General features: G+C 33.0%; 2 protein-coding genes across 2 annotated transcripts; one reads left to right on the top strand and one right to left on the bottom strand.

Annotated features, from left to right (window-relative positions):
- The first annotated feature begins 1500 nt into the window (after positions 1-1500).
- On the top strand, positions 1501-3286 carry LOC133804461 (E3 ubiquitin-protein ligase ATL4). The gene has a single exon (XM_062242617.1). It carries the CDS (start codon positions 1817-1819, stop codon positions 2831-2833), a length of 1017 nt encoding a protein of 338 aa, XP_062098601.1. The 5' UTR covers positions 1501-1816; the 3' UTR covers positions 2834-3286.
- Positions 3287-7986: 4700 nt separating this feature from the next.
- On the bottom strand, positions 7987-17322 carry LOC133804242 (uncharacterized). The gene is made up of 2 exons (XM_062242393.1): positions 17029-17322; positions 7987-8761 (listed from the first exon to the last, which is right to left on the bottom strand). The coding sequence occupies exons 1-2, from the start codon at positions 17108-17110 to the stop codon at positions 8157-8159; spliced, it is 687 nt and encodes a 228-aa protein (XP_062098377.1). The 5' UTR covers positions 17111-17322; the 3' UTR covers positions 7987-8156.
- Positions 17323-22667: the final 5345 nt, after the last annotated feature.

The following is a 22667-nucleotide window of genomic DNA, read 5'->3' on the forward strand; positions in this document are numbered from 1 at the left end:
AACTTTTTGTTTTATCTCTTACTTATTTGGACTATATATTTTGATAAATTATTTTTTAGACTCTATATTTTGTAAAATTGTTAAAATAAAATCATAATCCTGATTTTGGTCAATGTTTTCTCAACTAAAATCACAAATAATTTATCAAACTAACAATCCAGAACAAAAATAAAATCATTCTGTTTAAAAACTATATTGTTATATTAATTTTTTCTTCATAAAAATTGAGTTTAGGGTTCTATTTTAACCATTTTATAAAATATAAGATCCAAAAAGTAATTTGTCAAAAAAAAAAGTCCAAACAAGTAATGAGACAAAACACAGGATCTAAAAAAGTATAAACCTATTTTAGAATTACACAAACGCAACTAAAACCTTAAAAAATCATTTTATAATTCTTAAAAAAATACACTATAATTGATCAATTGGTCATTACTATATTTTGTTCATATTATAAACGATAGTCAACCTCAAAAACATTACTAAACTCTAAAATATAATTAATTTTATATTATACAAATTGTATCAAGCTAGCATGGTTAGGATATGTTTCAATTTTTTCGTAATTTTCTTTTGAGACATTATTAATGTCATAATTATTATATATATATACTACTTATTAATATGATCATTATTTAGTAAAACATTAAAAAAGAAGTACATACCTTAGTAAAGTTACAACCTGATGAAAAAAAGAGCTAAATCTAATTTTCTATTAAAATGCAAATTATCTCATCACATAAATAATTTCTTTCTAACTCATATTTGTTGTCTTGTAATAAATTTATTTAGTGTGGGATAATTTTCCATTAATGTACACGACCGAGTGAGTTTGCCTTTTTTTTGGCTCTTTTTAATTTTTCGTGAACATGGATTGTGGAGAGTATTTTTTTGGCAAACGGGGCAAAAAAATAAAAGAAATAAAGCAAATTAATATATACAAATGGAATTAAATCAAATATTCTCACTCACTACATATCAAATTCAATTTTTAAGTTAAAAAAAATTAGTATTCATTAGATAATATTTTTTACACTCAACATAAAAATGGTTACAAAACGAAAAGCTTATTTTATAAAATCTGTTAATTATATTAATTAATTTATTATACGTGTATTTATTAATTAATAAATGATACCACAAAAAATATGTAAATTTCGAATTAAGATTTTTTGTCAACTTAATGTATCTTATATTGTGTATAACTAATATAATTGTTACATTTTATATTTAATATTTCATTTATAAAAAAATTACTACTAGGTCAATTTTAATACGAGTTACCACAATTACATCATTTTCACACATTAAAAATAAACTAATTTGAGAGAATCTTGATTCGTAAATTTCCCTATATATAATTGTTTGATTTGGACATTTTTTTTTAAAGTAACCCGTAGAAAATTCCAAATCCCAAGCCAAAGACTAAGCATGGGGCCAAGGCCTGGTCGAAAGGGTTCATTCTCTCACTCTTAAAAACAAGTAGATTATGGTCACAACCACAGACCTGAGACTGACCTGCACCACCAGCCCCCTTTGCAATAACTCTCTTTCTCTCTCTCATTTATTTTCCCTCTCTTTCCTTTCCTTTCTCCCAAACAACAAACCAAAACCCAACACCAACACTACACACACCCCTCCTCCCTGTCACGTGACTTTCTCTCCCTCTCTTCGTTCATCGATCCCTATCTATTCTCTTCGCATCTTCTGTTACTTTTTAATAATAATAACCTTTAAGGTATATATACACACCTCTCTCTCTCTTTCTCTCATTTTCTTTATTTTTCTCTCTTTCTTTTCTCAGACGCTATATATAATGTCTTCTCAGTTTTCTCCACCATCGCCGCCATTGACGACCTTCTTCCCCTCCACCGCCGTGCCTCCTCCGATCCCTCACCACCACGCTCCTTCTCTCAGCCCGAGCATTCTCATTATTATACTAATTCTCGCTGTCACCTTCGTAGCCTCCGTCTCGCTGTGTTTTCTACTCCGCCACCTCAACCGCCGCTGTCTCCGTCATCTCTCGCCTTCTTCTTCGACGTCCTCCTCCGCCGTTGTTGCAAACGTCGACTCTCTCCGCATCTCCAGCCGCCGTGTCTCGCCGGAGAATCCTACCACGGCGCTTATTGAATCGCTGCCGCTCTTCACATTCTCCTCCCTCACGCGCCGGAACACTTCCGCTGCCGATTGTGCGGTTTGCTTGTCTAAGTTCGAAGCCGATGACCAGCTCCGACTTCTACCACTCTGTTGCCACGCTTTCCACGCGTTCTGTGTAGACACTTGGCTACAGTCGAACCAGACGTGTCCGCTGTGTCGATCGCAGATTTTCGTCTCCGAGGCCGAAATTCTCAAGACGCTTCTCCCGCCGGATGGAGAGAACCACGGCGCCGATAGTTTCAGAATCGAGATAGGCAACGTCAGTCGCCGCCAGCCGACTTCGGAGTCCGGCGCATCGACGCGGCGGTCCTATTCCATTGGATCGTTCGAGTATCTCGTCGACGACGATTCGGAGATCGTCCTCGGCAATGCTCACCGGAGAACGACATCAGACTTCAAGGAAGATCAATTTAGACCGCCTCCGGCATCTCATTTGCCAGCGCCGGAGCCGAGTCTGGTGGCGGAAGTTGCCTCGGGGAGGAGCTGGCTAAAGGAGTATGTAGACAGGCTCTCAATGTCGCTATCTTCACGTGCTCAATCGTTTCGGAGCTCCGGAAGATTTTTCAGCGGAAGCAGTCGGCGGAGCGAGGTCACCGGCGTCGGAGACTGGGACCTTGAAGCTTGCCGTGTTGGGGAAGAGATTAGCGAGCTATTCCGGTGGGCTTCAGGGGTATGATAAGTAAATAAGAAACTTTTTAGGACTAAATAGTAAAAAAATATTAAAAAGAAATTCTTTGATTTGGTTGGTTAATGGTTACGTAAATACAATTTTTAGTATTTTTTTTTACTGCTTGAACTTGAATGAAGACTGGAGAAGGCTACTACATGAGATTGAGATTTGTCATTTGCGTGATCTGGTGGGTGAGGACACACACTAATAAACGGTGTGTTTTCATTTATGATAGACCGAGTTAGTGACCAACCTTTTTAATGAAGGAAAAAAAAAAGCCAATATTTGACCCCACTATTTCTATTCTTTTTTTTTTTCTTTTTCTGTAGAATTATTATTTTATTTTTTAAAATTTTGGTATTGTGTTACGACTTTGATCTTGCATAGATTAAAGTTGACATTGTAAATAGACTTTATAATCTATTCCCACTAATTTAATGTAACTTATTATAATAATAATTTGAATGAGAATATATATATATATATATTTATATGATATGTATTACAGGAGGGAATTTAATTCTTTTGGAATCATGACTTTGCTTGCTTACATTGTCAATGGAAAAGAAAGGATGAAAAAGAAAGGAAAGTTACTACTATAAATAAATAAAAGTAAAACAAAAATTGAGTACCAATATATACTAGTGAGAGTGAGAGTGAGAGTGAGAGTGAGCTAGCTTAAATAGTTTAGAGCTTTCAAAGATTCGAAGAGTTGGACCGGTTTTAGTAAGAGGTTACTTTAGCATATATGTATTCTCTAATTGGTTTCTTCTTCTTTTTTTGCCTTATTAGTTGTCTATTTTTACTTACATGTAATGTATCAATCTCTCATCTTTAGATTTATGTCAACTTAGATGGGATTTTAAATGTGCTCATAAATTGAAATTCTCTCATAATTTGATATATATATATACACATAAATTTAATAAATGATGGATCCATTTATTAATGTTTACCCATTGTTCACTTAAACGTAAAATAATTATTCTATACATACTATACATGTAGAATGTAATTGTATAAGATTCTATAAAATGATGTTGAAAATTTAAGAATGATGTTGTGTATTTTCAATATTATGTTATTGGGTTAGTGATCTTATATTTATCTAATTTGCGCTACATCAATAACCATAGATCCATATAAGTGATCATTACTCAAATTTCACTTTACTACATTTCAATGTCCAAAAATGATTGATAATTGTCGTGGGAATATGGGATGAATAATAAAGGTAATTGCTTGCGGCGGCCATTTTATTTGGTTTAGTTTCTTTAATAAAGTACTTAACCAATTAAAGACTTGATTCCAAGAGTATGGTTATAAGCCATGTTTTCAAGAATGATATACAAATATTTTCTTTTTTTATTCTTCATTTCTATATAGAATTAGAATGTATTTATATTGATTTATACTATAATTTAGTGAAGTTCGTGATCCTTATAATTGTACAAATGTAAAGAGATATTGTTCATCTTACTTGTATATTAATTTAGTTTAGTCAACCTATAATTTGAAGATGAGAAATGTTTACAAACTTATATTTTGAGTCAAAATTGTGTGTCAATGGATAACATGACAAGTGCGAGCTCATGGAACCATAGATGGAAAAATATATATATATAATAAAAACTAAATAATCTAAATTCCAACCTAATTAATTTAAAAAGCTTACCAACCTTCTCTACTAGAACTCAAATATATCTAGAAATATCCACTCTTAAATAAAAAAAAAAGTTATCCATTATTCTTGTACTTCAAGAACTACTTCCAAATGTTTACACATAAGGCAGAAATATGAAATTAAGGAGAAAAAAGGAGCATAAAAAAAAGATATTTTCTCATTATCCACAAGAAAAAAGAATAATGAAACTAATATATCTGAATATATAGATATGGAGTTTAACTTATATAGTTAGGTGAATTAGGTTATTTTGTGCTCTAACTACAAAATATATATATATATATAGAGAGAGAGAGAGAGAGAGAGAGAGAGAGAGAAAGAGATGAATGAGAAACTACTCGTAGACTAAATTTAATTGTTAGGTCGTTTTAGGTTAGGAAAGAGTTGATGATGCCATGAAAGTATATAAAGATATACATACACATATAATATATATATATATTCATAGGTTTTATTGTATATAAGTATGTATATGCCTTGTGGGGTTCTTAATTAATTAGTTTTGTCTCTATGTATATGGATTTAATTGTTGCCTTTTTTCTCATTGTTTCATTAATGCAAAGTATGTAGATTTTGTTTCATTGGGAAAGGTTGAAATGAAAGTGACTATAGATATAGATAACACCTATCAACCCTAGCTTGGAAAATTAAATAAAGTAATCATTTATTATGACTATTATTATTAGGTTAAACGCCATTAAAATTTCTCATGTTCATATTGATATCTTTTCTTTTAAATTACTAAAGTAATAGAAGTCTTTTTTTAAGACAACAAACAAACTAATTTACACGAACTAATGAGTGTAAAGTCCAACTATAAACACATATTAGATACGTGTAAGATACACACGTATATATATAATTATATATGTATATGTGTAAGTGTCATGCAAGTTACATGGAAATTACAAAGAAATTTCAGATAGTGATAGTTAATAAGGACAGTCACCAAGTTCGATTTGGTCCAACATTAATTCAATCTCAACAAGTTAATAATAATGATAATTAAAACATTTCACAGTGGATAATCTTTAGAATAATAAGCAGTCAAAAAGGAAAAAAAATATATAACAATATAGTTTTCTTCATAGTAACGGCTGACCTTAATATTATATTGTTTCATATAATTTATTGATATAAATTGATTTAGGGATTAGTAGGAAGAACATTAGCCCAAGTAAGTGATGACATTTATAGGGCTTTAAATGTTTGTTTTTTTACCTCGGGAATTAGTACTATTCTCCAAGTTGGGCTATTTTTTCTAATTAATAAAGATGTATTTGCTATGAGATTTTTTATTTTTAGTTAGGTACGACCCAGATTTTATGGAACAAATAAAAAAAAAATGATTAAGCCTAATACAATTCTTCTATAAGTTAAAATAGTAAACTGTTACCCGAAAGTGTATAAGTGGCAATAAAGACTAATACATCGACGTACAATAGAAACCACTTCAAACTATAATCAAGTTAAACTATAAAGAAATAAATTTTGGACACTTACTACCAATTCCACACGAAAAACAATAAAAAAAAATCAAACAAAGCAGAGACATAATCAAACTAGTGTAACAAAGAAACAAAATAAAAATAAATGTGTATTATACAAATATTTACTTATTGGGAGAGCAGTACCCCTGATTTATTTTTGTTTTTTTAGATATTTTATATAAATTGGGCTTAGAAAAATATTATTATAGGATAAAAATTTTAAGAATCTTTTTCATAAAACCCCGAAAAAAAAACTTAACAAACAAATAATATTCATGACTACACCCTTTATCTTTGTTATAACTTGTACAACTTTGGGTCTTAAATTAATATCAAAACATTTCTATGTTACAAATTGAAATTAATTAGTTTAAAATTATTCATTAACATTATAATTTTTTACTAAAATACTTCTAATTATCTATCTAAACACTACTATACTCCTTAATAATTAAATTTATTGATGTCAAATTCTCAACTTTACCATAATAAATATATTCTCAACTTTTTAGTAGTAACATTTTTTCTTACTATAAGTAATAAACGCCAATCTCTTGTAAATTTTCTCTAGTTGAAACCCCATGTCATTAGAGACTATAGTTTATTTTTAAAAACATATGTATAATAATTATTAAAAACCTATTATGATTGAGCAGTATATTTAAGTTCTGATTTTTCTGTTGATGTTAGTCATATATTTTTTATGTTTTTTTTTTCTTCTATACATTTATTTATTTAATGTGTAGAGCCAAACATTGATATTACTTGTAATTTGAGTCTAATTTTTTGTTCTTACCTTAGGCATTTACAATACAAGTAAAGTCTCTTTTTGGATAACGTGGAGTGTGATTGAATTGGCTCTATCAAATACCCAAACAATTTGGTAACTTTTGAAGAAGAAGAAGACAATTGTTAACATAGGGACAACTTTAACTTCCAAGAAGAACAAGACAACATTTACATAAAATTATCTTAAATTTTAATTATTTTTTGTCTTTCGGGAAAATACATTATTTGTTTGAACAATTTTGCAAGCCAAGTAATTTGAATAATATTATTAATTTATTGTTTCTTGATGCTTAATTTTAGTTTGGTCAAGTTTGATTCTATGTTTGATAAATAAAATTATAGATAAATGTTTTGATCATTGCTGACGATATCCTTAAAAACTCATGTTTTGCAAATTTCAATAACAAAAATGAAGTACTCTCACTATTGTACTATGTCACGATATAAAAATTACATTCATAAAAATATCATTAAAAATCTTATTATATTCCTCTAATTACTTCATAATCGGTAATCTCGGTTAAAATTAATCATTAATTTATGTTCGAAACCTTCCCGCTTATCATCATTTCAAGAAGTTAATTGGAAAACAAAAACTATTAATATTTATGGTCCATTTTTTTAAAACATTATATTCGAATTGGAGATCTTCTTTACGTGAGTATAGGTGTATGATCATATTTATGATCCATGTTGATAATAATAAATTAATTTTGAGTATAATATTTTGAAATGATTTTTTTTTTAAAAGTATAAAGTTTTTCGTGATAATTTTAGGTATGCAAAGTGCTATTGTGAGAAGAGATAACAAAATCCAAAGATAATTTCCCTTCCAGAGCCCATGATAGATAGCCCAGGTTTACCTCATGGCCTGGCTAGGTTATGTTTGGGCGAAGTCTTTAGACGTTGTTGTTATTTTTATTTTTATGTATTTTTTTAAGAATGACAATTTTAGGATTCTTTTTCAAATTTGGTAAATAATTGGTCTCTTCCCAATCTATCCTATGAGGAAGAAAGAGTATTCTCTTCTCTCGGTTCTTCATTGGAAATGACTTTTTTCCAAGAGTATCTTTTTAAGTTAATTTATTACTTGTATTTGTAATTGTTACCTGATGTTTATATGAGATCCAATAATGCAGGAAATGAAAAATTAATTTCTTTGCTATAGAGGAATTTTGAAACAAATGAAGCAATACTTGGTTAAACTCTAAGGTTGATATAATTGTCGTCTTGTTGACCATTTTCCAAACTTACAAGATTTTAAATGTCATTACAAATAAACTCAAATTTTGTTACTCAACAAATAGAAAATTTATAAGGGAACATGTGACAAAATTTTTGGGCATTGTCTTGTGAGTTTGGTTTTTTACTTTGCTAAGAATACATTGGAGTATAACTGTTGTAGTAGATAAACAAACAAGCTCACGATCATAACATTACTTGGATAAGGAGCCAAGTTGTGGCTTGAACTGCACGGGAGGCTGCTTCCACTGTAACACCCTTTCTTCTGCTTAATTCCCAAACCACGATTTTCAAGAACAAATGTGGTGTTTGTTCGCCCGCTGCTGAACAGAACACACCAGAAGAAAGGCCCTTTATGGACTCCAACCATGCCTACTCCCACCTCCGAATGAGATTTGTTTTGAAGAACAGATAACTCCTTCTTGTCTTTAGCTAGAATGTGCGAAAAGGCTAGTGGTGGCTCGAGATACTTTGATTGGCAACCAACTATGCGGCCAGTGATGGTGCCAAAAGTTGGTAGTTCAACACCGCAGTTTGGAGCAAAGATTTCAGTAAAGTCATCCTCTGATGGTTTGCAGTCTATGGTGTTGTTTGCTGTGCAGTTGGTCTTGCATAATTCAACGTATTGCAATGCCATACAACCGAGTCCAGGACTATCATTTAGTATGGAAAGCTTATGAGATGTTCGGTTATCGTTGATTAGGTTGACAATGTCATTTGCAGGGTTCCCTGTGAAACAAGCAGCATGTAACAACTTAATGTCAGAATATAATTATAATCCAAAATGCAAATATGTATATATGACCATTTGAAAAGGAAATTGAGTCTGGAAGTTCATGCTTGTCTGTAACAATCATACTCGTGATTAATCTTTGTTGTTGCTTAACACATTCTCTTTGTCTAGTTATGTCATCCTCAAAAGAACAAGAAAAGGATTATGATTGTAGTTTTATGTTTCTTGAGAGTAAATCACAATAGGCTGTATGAACACGTGAAAGAAAGTGCAAAGAAAACAACATCAATAGTGATGATTAGATGATGAACAATTAGATAGGGTCACACTGGAGAATATAGGATATTAAAGTACATAGAAAACAAAAGAAAGTCTTGTACATTGTAGATGAAGCTAGAGGTAATAGAGCTTTAAGTGGTGACTTGAGGAAATGAAGGGTGGTAAACCTAAGAACTATCACCTTTCTGTCAATGATGAGAAGCATACATATATGTATATAAATATATATATATATATATATATATAAATGAGAAAAAATGCTAATATAGATATGACTATATTAGCTTACAAAAATTTGTAAAACTTTTTTCCACTTTGTTTTTATAATCAAAGGCACAACTACACATATTCTGATACATGCCCTGGTATTATAATCAAAACCTCAGATCTTTGTGGCTACCATAGAACATGAATCTGTGGCAGATGCTTACACCAAGAAAAGAAATGTAAGGCAGCCATGATTGATGACTGATGAGATTTTGGCCCTCAATTGAAATGAAACTAGGAGCTTATTCGATTTACCAAATGGGAGGAAAGCTATTGGGTGTAAATGGGTGTTCAAGCTCTCAAGAAAAAAGTACAAAGCTAGATTGGTGGCAAATGGCTTTCACCAAGAAACAAGGTTTGATTTTACTAAACTTTCGTTCTAACACTAGCTTTATACAAAGGTTAGAAGGTTCAGCAGTTAGATGTGAATAATGCACTTCTTAATGGAATTTTTCATGAAGAAGTGTTTATAGAGCAGCCCCTGGTTCTGAAGAAAGTCAGGCAAAGCATTTGGTTTGTAAACTTTATAAAGCTCTATATCTCTCAAGCAAGCTCCAAGAGCTTGGTTTGAGAAGCTACATCAATCATTGCTCAAATTTGGCTTTGTTGGATCTAAAGCTGATCAATCCTTGTTTATGCAAGACACACATCAGTGTGCTACTTTAGTACTTGTGTATGTGAATGATATTGTTATGGAGTGTAATTACACAGTTGATCTCTGACTTGAATTCTACTATTGCTCTCAAGGATTTGGGAGAACTCCACTACTTTGTCTGGGTTCAAGTTACTGACACCATAGATGGATTTCACATTTTTACTTGTCTCAAACTAAATATATCAAAGATCTATTTTGCAAAGCTAAAATGCAGTTTCTAAGCCTACTCCTACTCCTCTGACAAGTGATCAAAGATTATCAGCATATGGAAGTGATCCAGTTGGGAGTGTTCAGATGCATAGATCGATTTGTTGGAGCATTGCAGTATGTTATAATCACTAGACCTGAAAAAAAATTCAGTGTCAACAAGGTAATTAGTTTAAGCACAATCCTTTGCAAGTTCAATGGAATTCTGTGGAAAGAATTCTGAGATGCTGACAAGGCTTCGCACCTAGATGATAGAAGATCAACATTAGGCCTCTGTATCTTCTTTGGTTCAAACTTAGCTGGTTCACAATCCAAAAAGCAACATACTATATGAAGCCTGTTGAGAAACAGTAAAGTAAATCTCTAGAAGCCCATAGTGAGCTGACAGTTGGTTAAAAGTTGTTACACAAAGGTTTGAGCAATTCCCTGAATTGTTGGGATTTGGTTTTATTCTGTTTGTATTCTGTTAAGCTTGACATTATAAATAATAGCAGCTCACTCTCATGATCATTATCCAAGAGCTCATTCTTTTTCATTTCTTAGCTTGATCTTGTTGCTTTCTCTGAGTTTTTCACTAAGCTGAGTACTGAAGCTTGGCAAATGTAGTCTCAGAGTTGACTTGGTTATCTTTATTTTATAATCAAAGGTGTCTCTTTCCAACATTCCAACTGTTTGGTGTAATAATCTCAGTACATTATGTTAGAATATTATTTGTTTGGTATATAAAATCAACTAATTGATTTAATATATTAAAGTCAATATTTAATTTATTGACAAAATATTCTAATTAATGGTCAACATTGTTTGTTACCTGATTTTGTTGTTACCCGATTTTTCATATCCCAACTGATTGAGGAAATATCTCAATCTGTGGCAGAGACTCTGATGGTAAGTCTCACTCTATAAATATAGAGTACCGGTCCTCAAGCTCGCTGCTCATTCTGACTTTCAGTAACTCTATCTAAAAGAGTTAGTGAGAGCTTGGAAGCCCGTGTACTCGTTCTAACTTCTGTTCTTTTTCTTTTGTAGATCTAAAGCTAGATCGAGGTTATCAATAGCAATGGCTGGAGGTATACAATATTCGATTCTTTTTGTATATGTTCATTTATTTTATTAATTCACGAAATCAGTAAATGATGTTATTGTCTTATTAAGCATGATTTTTTCTGTCATTAAGTATATATATGGAATTATTGTATTTTCGTACATATAATTAATTATACTAATTTGTATGATTATTTTGTTCTTATTCATGCAAAATTTATTTTGAGTATAATTATCTTTAATTTTATATGTATGCCTTTATAATTTTAAATACATTATATATATTCCATTATTGTGCTAGATATATTTAGATTATATTCAAAACATTAAGATAGGTTGAATAATATTTAGCACATTAATCTTCATAATTTATTCATAAAATATTCATAAAACATTTAGGGTGAATAAAATTATGAATAATTCATAAACAATTTTGTGGTTGACATAAGAACGCATGAAACTGAGACAAATGCTCAAATCTAGAACGGTTTTTAATGATCTTCGGACGACCACACTAGGAGCACTACTCTCTGTGATTGCCTATTATGTTATAACGAAATTGTTCTTAGGTCTTCCTAGAGCCTAAAACATAATGTCTAGTGAACCATATAATTTTACATAATTAGGGAGTAGCCACAGCATCTTTAATTATATAAAATTATATATTAATTTGAAAGGATCACATAATGGACAAAATTGTGATTGATTATATAAATATAACAATTTTACCCCACAGGGATTTTATTATATTTATATAATCAATTAGGATAATATATTAAACTAATTTTCTTAATTTACCCACAGGAGTTATGATAATTAATTTAATAGTTTTATCATAAAGTTTAATAAAGATAGAAGTATCAAACCTTATTTTATCCCAAATAATTCGTTTGAATAATCTATCATCATTTACATCTAATTTTATTAAATTAAAAATTTAGCCCACAGGCAATTTTTGTTTAATAAAATTTCATTCTTCAGCATGTTATACATTGGTAAAACATGACTTCATTAAGCCTCAATCTTCTAAATCTAAGTTTGTAATCCTATTCATGCAGCTTCTTCATCATCCTCTAGTTTCGCTGAAATCCTTACCGAAATACCTGAGCTTAGGGGTGATAATTTCAAAATCTGGAAGGAACGAGTTCTTCTTCATTTAGGCTGCGCCGACATGGACTACGCAATAAGGAAGGACGAACCTGCTGCAATCACTGCGACTAGCACTGCTGCTCAAATCGCACTATATGAGAAATGGGAGTGGTCCAATCGCCTCAGCATCATGTTCATCATGTCCAAGATCCCTCTGGGAATGCGTGGATCGGTGGAGCAACCTGAGAAAGTCAAAGACTTGATCAAACTGATCGATGAGCAGTTCGACACTTCGGACAAACCACTTTACAACAACCTCATCCACCAGTTCTCATCCACAAAACTCACTGGTGTCAAAGGAGTTAGAGAACATATTTCAAAGATGAGGGACATTTCTGCTCAACTGAAGAAACTCGATGTAGTTATTCCTGAAACCTTCCTTGTCCACTACATCCTTAACCATCTTCCACCTCAATATGGGCCTTTCAAAATTTCCTACAACACACATAAGGACAAATGGAGTATCAATGAACTGATAACCATGTGTGCTCAAGAAGAAGCAAGGCTCCTGCAGGAACAAGGTGAAAGTGCTCACATGGCCACCCAAGGCAAGAAACGCAAACCATCCAAGAAGGACAAGGGGAAAAATAAAGTGCCTCCCCAAGGCAATATAAAGAAGGATTCCATCAAATGTTTCTTCTGCAAAAAGAAGGGACATGCGAAAAAGGAATGCGCCAAGTTCAAGAAATGGATGGACGACAAAGGTAATCCAATTTCATTCGTATGTTATGAATCTAATATGGCTAATGTTAATATTAACACATGGTGGATTGATTCTGGATCGACAATTCACATTTCAAATTCCTTGCAGGGTTTACAAAACTTAAGGAAGCCAGTGGGAAGTGAGCAAAGCATCTTATCCGGAAACAAGATGGGCTCACATGTGGAGGCTATAGGAACGTGCCATTTAGTTTTAAGTAGCGGTTTTGTTTTAAAGTTAGAAAAGACATTTTATGTACCAAGTTTCTCTAGAAACTTGATTTCCGTTTCAAGACTTGTACCTTTTGGTTTTTCCTTTACATTTTCAGACAAATCTTTTAATTTATATAATAAATCTGAATGTGTTGGAAATGGTATTTTGTCTGATGGTCTTTACTGCCTTAATTTACAAAACAATACCGCTTATAATATTATGCACGTTCACGCTGGCAATAAAAGATGTGTTATGAATGAGAATTCCTCGACATTATGGCACCGGAGATTGAGACATATCTCTATTGATAGAATTAGAAGGTTAGTAAATGATGGGGTACTCAATACCTTAGATTTTACTGATTTTGATACTTGTGTGGATTGCATTAAGGGAAAGCATACCTCCAAGTCTAAGAAAAGTGGTGTCCATAGGAGTTCTGACCTATTAGAAATCCTACATACTGATATATGTAGTCCAAACATGGACTCATATGGTCAGAAATACTTCATCTCTTTCATAGATGATTACTCACGCTACATGTATATCTACTTACTTCATAACAAAAGCGAAGTGTTAGATGTCTTTAAGATATTTAAAGCTGAAGTAGAGAAACAATGCAACAAGCAAATTAAGATAGTGAGATCAGATAGAGGTGGAGAATATTATGGTAGATACACTGAAGATGGACAAGCACCTGGTCCTTTTGCAAAGTTTCTTCAAGAAAATGGGATTGTTGCCCAATATACCATGCCCGGTACACCCAAGCAAAATGGTGTTGCAGAAAGGAGAAACCAAACATTGATGGACATGGTGCGAAGTATGCTTAGCAGCAACCCTAAACTTCCTAAATCCTTGTGGACTGAAGCTCTAAAGACATCCGTGTACATATTAAATTGAGTTCCAACCAAGGCAGTCTCCAAAACTCCTTTTGAATTATGGAAAGGTTGGAAACCGAGTTTGCAACATGTACGCATTTGGGGATGCCCATCTGAAGTTAGGGTATACAATCCACAAGAAAAGAAACTGGACCCAAGGACCATAAGTGGATACTTTATTGGTTACACTGAAAGGTCTAAAGGTTACAAGTTTTATTGTCCATCTCATAGCACTAGGATTGTGGAATCAAGGAATGCAAAATTTCTTGAAAATGCCTTGATTAGTGGGAGTGATCAATCCAAGGACTTAGGTTCTGAGAAAGATCCTTCAGAATCCTCCACCTCAAGAGCAAGATTGATTGTGGTCGATAACACCCCTGCAGTCCAAATGGATGTTGAACCACCACAGCCAATTGTTGAAGATCCACAAGTCAATGATGAAGTTCAAATAGATCAAGTTGTTCAAGAGTTGCCTATAATTGTTGAACAACAAGCTGAACCACCCGCTCCTCAAGATCCTGCTGGTGTAGCCTTAAGAAGATCCACTAGGACAATAAAATCGGCGATACCTAGTGACTACATTGTGTATTTGCAAGAATCTGACTACAATATTGGAGCCGAAAATGATCCAGAAACATTTTCACAAGCTATGAATAGCAAAGAATCGGAACTGTGGTACAATGCCATGAATGAAGAAATGAATTCTATGAAAAGCAACGGAGTCTGGGATCTTGTTGAGTTGCCTAATGGGGCGAGGGCTATTGGGTGTAAATGGGTCTTCAAAACAAAGAAAGACTCATTAGGCAACATTGAGAGACACAAAGCGAGACTCGTTGCTAAGGGATTCACTCAAAAAGAAGGAATTGACTACACTGAGACCTTTTCTCCGGTATCTAAGAAAGATTCCCTCAGAGTTATCCTGGCATTAGTTGCTCATTTCGATTTAGAGCTACAGCAGATGGATGTGAAAACTGCCTTCCTAAATGGTGACCTAGAGGAGGAGGTATACATGAAACAACCAGAAGGATTCTCCTCTAGTGATGGTGAGCATTTGGTGTGCAAGCTTAAGAAGTCCATCTATGGTTTAAAATAAGCGTCCCGCCAATGGTATTTAAAATTCCATGATGTCATCTCTTCTTTTGGATTTGAAGAGAATGTCATGGATCAATGTATATACCAGAAGGTTAGTGGGAGTAAGATTTGTTTTCTTGTTTTATATGTGGACGATATTCTTCTTGCAACCAATGATAAGGGCATGCTACATGAGGTGAAGCAATTTCTCTCAAAGAACTTTGAGATGAAGGATATGGGTGATGCGTCTTATGTCATTGGCATTAAGATCCATCGAGATAGATTCAAAGGTATCTTAGGTCTATCTCAAGAAACCTACATTAACAAAGTTTTAGAGAGATTTCGGATGAAAGATTGTTCACCAAGTGCTGCTCCTATCGTTAAGGGTGATAAATTAAATTTGAGCCAGTGTCCAAAGAATGATTTTGAAAAGGAAGAAATGAAGAACATCCCATATGCTTCTGCTGTTGGAAGCTTGATGTATGCTCAGGTGTGCACACGACCCGACATTGCCTTTGTTGTCGGAATGCTAGGAAGATTTCAGAGTAACCCGGGATTAGACCACTGGAAAGCTGCAAAGAAAGTTATGAGGTATCTTCAGGGTACTAAGGATTACAAACTCATGTTCAGACGAACCGACAACCTGGAAGTAGTTGGCTACTCAGATTCAGACTTTGCTGGTTGTACTGATTCACGTAAATCAACTTCTGGTTACGTGTTTATGTTTGCCGGTGGAGCTATATCATGGAGGAGTAACAAACAGACCTTGACTGCTACTTCTACTATGGAAGTCGAGTTCGTTTCGTGTTTTGAGGCTACATCTCATGGTGTATGGCTAAAGAGTTTCATTTCAGGCCTTAGAGTTGTAGATTCAATATCTAGGCCATTGAGAATGTTCTGCAACAATTCAGCTGTAGTGGTTCAACATCCATTTGGACTGCAGGGGTGTTATCGACCACAATCAATCTTGCTCTTGAGGTGGAGGATTCTAAAGGATCTTTCTCAGAACCTAAGTCCTTGGATTGATCAATGCCCACTTTCATATTAATCTAACACATTAATGCTTATGGCTAACCCCAACCTCCATGCTAGGACCAAACATAATTGAATTAGACTTATACTTTGTTAGAGAGAAGACGTGCAAAAAGCAATTGAAGTGAAGCATGTGCCAGCACAAGGCCAGATTGCTGAAGGCTTAACCAAAGCCATAGTTTCAAGATTTCATACACAAACTTAGAATTGAGGATGTTTCAATTCTAAGTTTATGATGGGCTGTTAGGACTGAATGTTAGATTCTTTTCATTTCTGTTAAGTCGCTTAGTAGTTTTTGTATAAAAGCCTCTGTACATTAAAGAAATTAATGAAAGTTTCTTTCACTCAAACACTTTCTCTCTTTCTTTCTTTGGTCCTAAACTAGTGAGCTGAGTTAAACTAGTTTAAAAGCTAAGTTAGAAGAATAGAGCCACAATTTCTTGATTTTAAAGGTTAGAATAGTATCCTGTATTTGGTTCAAATTCAATCGTTATCATTCTATTTCTAACTACAACTTGGTTCAATCAAGTACCTCCACTAGTTCTTTCAGTGTAGAAACAAAATGTCATTTAGCAAGGATTCATTTATAAAGTAAGTAGTGCAGCACAACTATACTTATTTGTCTTTGACAGAAACACATAAAACATAAATGTTATAAACAACTCATGAGAAAAATTGTATGAACAGTGAAACAAAATATTTTCAAAAAAGAAAGTTTAATAAGCTACAATATAATCTAAAGAGAGAGAAAGTTGAAACTTCAAAGAATACCATGGTCCTTGGAGCAAACTAGAGCTGCTAGCAAAAGTTGAGAAAGAAGGAACCAACAGGAACAAGAAAACTTCTTCAACATTGTACGCCAAAACAACTCACAACCCAAATGCAGTGAGCAGTTAAAAAAAGGGATCTTTGATAAGGAAAAGGGAAAGAAACCAAGAGTTAAGAAAAGGGTTTTGTTATTTTAATGTGATTTGCAAGTGGGAAAGGAGTGGGAAAAAAAGAAGAAAATTGAAAGGAAAAATTTTCCAGGGAAAAAGAGTGTATGGAGGAAAAGTGGGTTTGTAGTGATCACAAGTGTTGCACAGTCTAAGGACAAAAAAACTGGTGGTGGGTGGTCCCGACAGCCGTTGTGAGTTGTCCCTTTGTATTTCTTTTCCTTAAAATATGGAGCTGATTTCAACAAAATGGAATTTTTTTAGCCGTTTCTCACACAAAAATAGCATAAACGGCAATAGTAATGGATAAACGACAAGAATAAATCATAAACGACGATTAATTGATCTCGAAACGACACATAATTCAAACTACAATTATTAAGTCACATCGCCAAATTGTACTTGTTATTAATCACCCAGAATGGAAAAAAGCAACGTTAAAATGTTTAGGGATAATTACAAAAATGTCCAAAATTACACATGAATTTGTTGAAATGATCAATGCATCTTGTCAAATTTATTACAAAAGTGTTTTTTGGACTAATTAATATCAAACACCATTTTTGTTTTAAGTCCTTTCTTTTCCCACTTTAATTACAACCTTTTTTGGTGCTTGTACATTCTATATACGTACTCACAGCCTCTACAGAATAATAAATATTGCTAAACTAACCATTAAAAAACCTCCTTAAAAAAATTACAATTCGAACAACTTGTCCAATTAACCTAATTCAACAGAATTTTTAAAAAACAAACAAAAGTACATACTCTTTTATTTATGATAATTGTACATTCTAATTATTTGGGCATTTCATAAGATTTTAACAAAAATTATCATTTTTTTCTTATAAATTTTTATGTGTGATTTTCTTTTCAAACTCCCAATTCAACCGACATATTAATGAGTTTGAAACTTATTTTGCTTTAGCACAAAGGGTTTTAGATTATTGGTTTGATTGGACGCTTTGAGAAACTTTTATGAGAATGGCTAATTTATTTTTCAGTACTTTTTGTTCGCAACAATAGTGGCAGGGTGTGGATCTAGCTCGAATGATGTTATAAGGATGACAATATCTATTATTGTAATTTAATATATTATTTATGATATTTTAGTATAGTAGGAAATTACATTTTATAAGAAATTTTTAATAAAATTTGTAAAAATATATTTTTTTTAAAAAAAAAAGGTTAATATATGGTTTTTTTTTAATAATTTTTATTTTTATGAGTTTATTTTTATATATTTTTTTATAAAAGTTATTTTATGTCATAGTTTTACTCTTGATTGAGTTTTATTAATTTGAAATAGTATGTTTGTAATTTGGTTATTATTTTTTTAGTTTATTTGATTTTTTTATATTAAATTTTTCTTTCATACATTTTTTTATTTATAGACAAATGTTAGGGTAACCAAAATAGAGTAATTACCATTTTTGATTTAATTAAATAAATAATAATTAATTAAATACTTGTTCAAAATAACTATTTATATTTTGAACATTTATTTAATTTATTTTACTAATATTAATACTAACTTATTAATATCAATAAAATTAACCAAGTGTCTGTAAAACTCTCTTTTTAGTATATCCAATTAAATCATCAAATTTTCTCTTATTTCTAATTCTCACATAATATCAATAAATAATTCACCATTATTTATTTATGTTAACCCAGTCAACTCAATATTACTAATTGATAAAAAAAAAATCAATTATTTGAAACTATTAGATCTAATTTTGCTAGAGACGGTATGGGGATCATGGTTCCATGAATCCAAGCTACAATAAATTCTCATGAGTTTATTTATTACAATAAATTATTTCACAACTTATTAATTCATCATGACTCCACTATAGACTGAGAATTGGACTCTTGAGTTTACAGTGTTAACCCAATATACGTTTCCAAGAGGGGGTGAATAGGAAATTTAAAACAATTTCAGAATTTTAAAACCCCAACTATCTATTTGTTGGTATTAAAAGAATGAATCAAAGATACGCAATGGGGGATGGGTCATTTTTAATAATTATTAATATCAGTCAAGATCATACACACACAAATATATATATATATAATCGCATACAATCAGATTAGAGATTACCTCTTGTAGCCTATCAAGTGTCATCGAATATTTTTGTATAAAATCAACGATCTTCTTATCTAAGTTCTGAAAGCTCACACCTTGATCTTTCAAACTTATCCTTAAACACACAAGGACGTGTGTGGGCATGTAGGATTCAAAATGTTGATTTATAACTCTCTATATGTACTCGACACATGAGATCTAGAGAGGTTTGATTCAGAGAAGAGGAATTGAACAGTTTTCTAGGTTTACGAAAACTATCACTTCTGCCTCAGTGAGAGAGTCTATTTTTTAATCACATAAAAAATCATCTTTTTGAAGTATCGCTCTATTAGTTTTTATAAAAATAATTAATCTAATTAATTAATCTTTATTTTATTAATATAGAATTCAAATTAAAATTGATATGCTATAACTATTTAATTATTTCATTTAAATCATATTAAAAAAAATATTAAATAATTAATTAAGCAAATAATTTGAAATTTAAAATTCAAATCCCAGAGATTGGGGAATTGTGTTGTGCTACACACACTGCACAGTGAGTGTGTCACCCCACGTATTAGGGTTTTCCTTAATTTTCTCATTTGTTTGTTTAATCAACTTTTAAGACAATATATTTATCCCAACATAAATATAAGTTAATTCAAAATTAACTTTATCTTAAAATATCAATTTTAAATAAATAAATATCATATTCTAAATAAGATATTTATTATTCTCTCTATATATTAATCTAAACAAGATTAATATTAATTTTAATCTATAGTTTTTCAAATTAAAAACTAAATAGTTAAATAATCAATTAATTCATAATTAATCAACTGCCTATATATAATCATATAATTATTTCCTTGACCTGGAAAATTAATTCATTTGCAATTAAGTCCTCTGTACAAATATTTCTTTTGACATCCTTACCATTGACAGTGTAGGACAGAGGTGATTTGGAGACCATGGACCTATAATACGAATGTAACGCCCTAAACTCCAGGGACCGTTACGGTGTGCCTTGTAAATAGTGCTAAACTCGCTAATCGAGTCATTTGGCCAAAAATGTGTAACTAAGTATGATTAGCGGTTTAGGAATTAAAAATTTTGGTTAAGATATAACGTTTCATTAGAACGTCTACTATATATATTGGGATCCCAAAAATACAATTTCAAAGTCTATTACAAGAAAATATTTACAACAGGCCGATCTAAGCGGCAAAACAGGGTTTAACCCTAGTTCCTCTCCTTCAAACCTCGGCCGTGGCGGTCGAGCAGCTGCATATGTATACATCGCCACCTAAGCTCTCCAACTCAAGGATGGTCCAGTTTTCTTTTGCCTTTACCTGCACCACATAGCACCCGTGAGCCGAAGCCCAGCAAGAAAACTCAATATGCTCATAAACAGTAATAACATGTCATCAAATCATAAGGCACACGCCTAGCAGATATAGCCTTAGTCAAGCAGGCAAGCAAATCCACGTAATGATGGGTATCCAGGATAAGAAATCCTGCCCTCCTGAGTGGATGACTATCAAGTCAATCTCAATCAGATAAGTGATTTAACATTGGTGGTTCCGGTAGCCATATCGAGTTGATAGCCCTAAATAAAAGAGTGACAGTGGTACAAGTCACTAAGGTGGGTTCCGTTCCCAATATAAATAAGTGATCATTTCACTAGCTTAAACAGGATAGGTGCATGATGATTAGTCATCAACATAACCTTCCTCATGACCCTAGAGTCATAACTATGGAACTCTGTTCCCTAGCCATGTGACAAGCAGTCACCTAGGCCTTAGGCATTGGCTCTGAGTAACTAGTCCTAGACTAGCCAAGTGCTTATAATTTTCATCGACCTTCGGGTCGGTCTAGCATTAATACCCCATATGAGTCATTCAACGCTGATAACGATTAGATCTAATCTTCATTCGGCCCTGCGTCCTTGACGCTTATGCCGTTTCTGACTCTCAATTCAGTGATACGCGGCCAGTGCCGAACCTGAACAGTTGATGCCACACACATAAGCAAGCAATGCTACCAAACATATACCATATGTCAAATATCTTAATATAGGGCGTTCAGCATGTTTACTTAACCACTGCTAGCATAATTAGGACCATGCATAAACACAGAGGCTCAAGCTCTGAACAATCTCATATCCAATATTCATAACATGCCCTAATCACATATTTCTCATGCAACACATGCATCACATTTAATCACTTAACATGCCTCAACAATAACCATGCATGTCACATTTAAGCATCCAACATGCATCAAGAATAACCACGCATGTCACATATACACAGGGTGCAGTTTTCTTACCTCGGGTTCGAGCAAGAATTAGTAAAAGAACAACCCTTGCGAATGATCAATTCTTTGATCCTTTAGCGGTCACCTAGTCATAACAAAAATATAGGATTCATCAATGAAAATAAAAACAAAGGTTCCCAAACCAAAACCTAGCCTCCGAGACATTGAATCCTACTAAACCGGGTAGTAGGATCGATCCTGAGGCCTAAGGCTTGAATCCACAAGCCAAAAACTCATTTTTTGGCCAAAATGCCACTAAGGGCCGCGACCCTCCCTAGCCGCGTCGCGGCTCGCCCCTCAGACAGAGGCGGCTCTTCCCCAACACCCAGCGTGGGCCGTGGCTCACCCTAGCCGTGCCGCGACTCTTTTCTGCAATTCAGCAAAAACCAAATTTCCTCCCCTGCATTATTCCTTGAAACCAACCCTCAAAACCAATTCCAAACATCCAATTCAACCCCTAAACTTCATACATATCACAACATCTTCAAAATCCAATCAATCTTACTCAAAAACTCCCATTAATTCCCAACTAACACATCAAAATCCTCAACTGAAAACTTATTAGAAAAACAGGGTATAACAAGACTTTCATGGATAAATTCCTTACCTCAAGCTTGATTTTGAATCCTCTTCAATGGCTGGATCAAGTTCCTAAGCTCAAACCTTGATTTCCTAGCTTAATACCTCAAATTGGGATCTCAAAAATTGAAAGGAAAAAGGAGGAGAAATGGTGTACGGGTGAGGGAGAGAGATGAGGATGATTCTCTGTTTTGATTCAACCTTCCACAGCCATCTAATGGCTAAATACAACCTTAGGGTGAAAAGACCATATTGCCCCTAAGTCAATAAAATCCCTCTAAAGACTTCCACGGGTAAAACCGTATTTTCCCGCCTATCTCGTTAATTATAATTAACACCCTCCAATTCCCGTTATTCTCAAATACCAATAATTCATATCCTGTTACCCTCTAATTCCCGGCAACGTTCTAATCACCAAATTACCCCGAGACTTACTCTGAGCCCTGAACTTAATCCCATAATGACTAGACCGAAAACTTGCATTCCATGATCGTATCATGCTGAAT

Source organism: Humulus lupulus, chromosome X, assembly GCF_963169125.1.
Source record: "Humulus lupulus chromosome X, drHumLupu1.1, whole genome shotgun sequence".
NCBI classification, from domain to species: domain Eukaryota; kingdom Viridiplantae; phylum Streptophyta; class Magnoliopsida; order Rosales; family Cannabaceae; genus Humulus; species Humulus lupulus.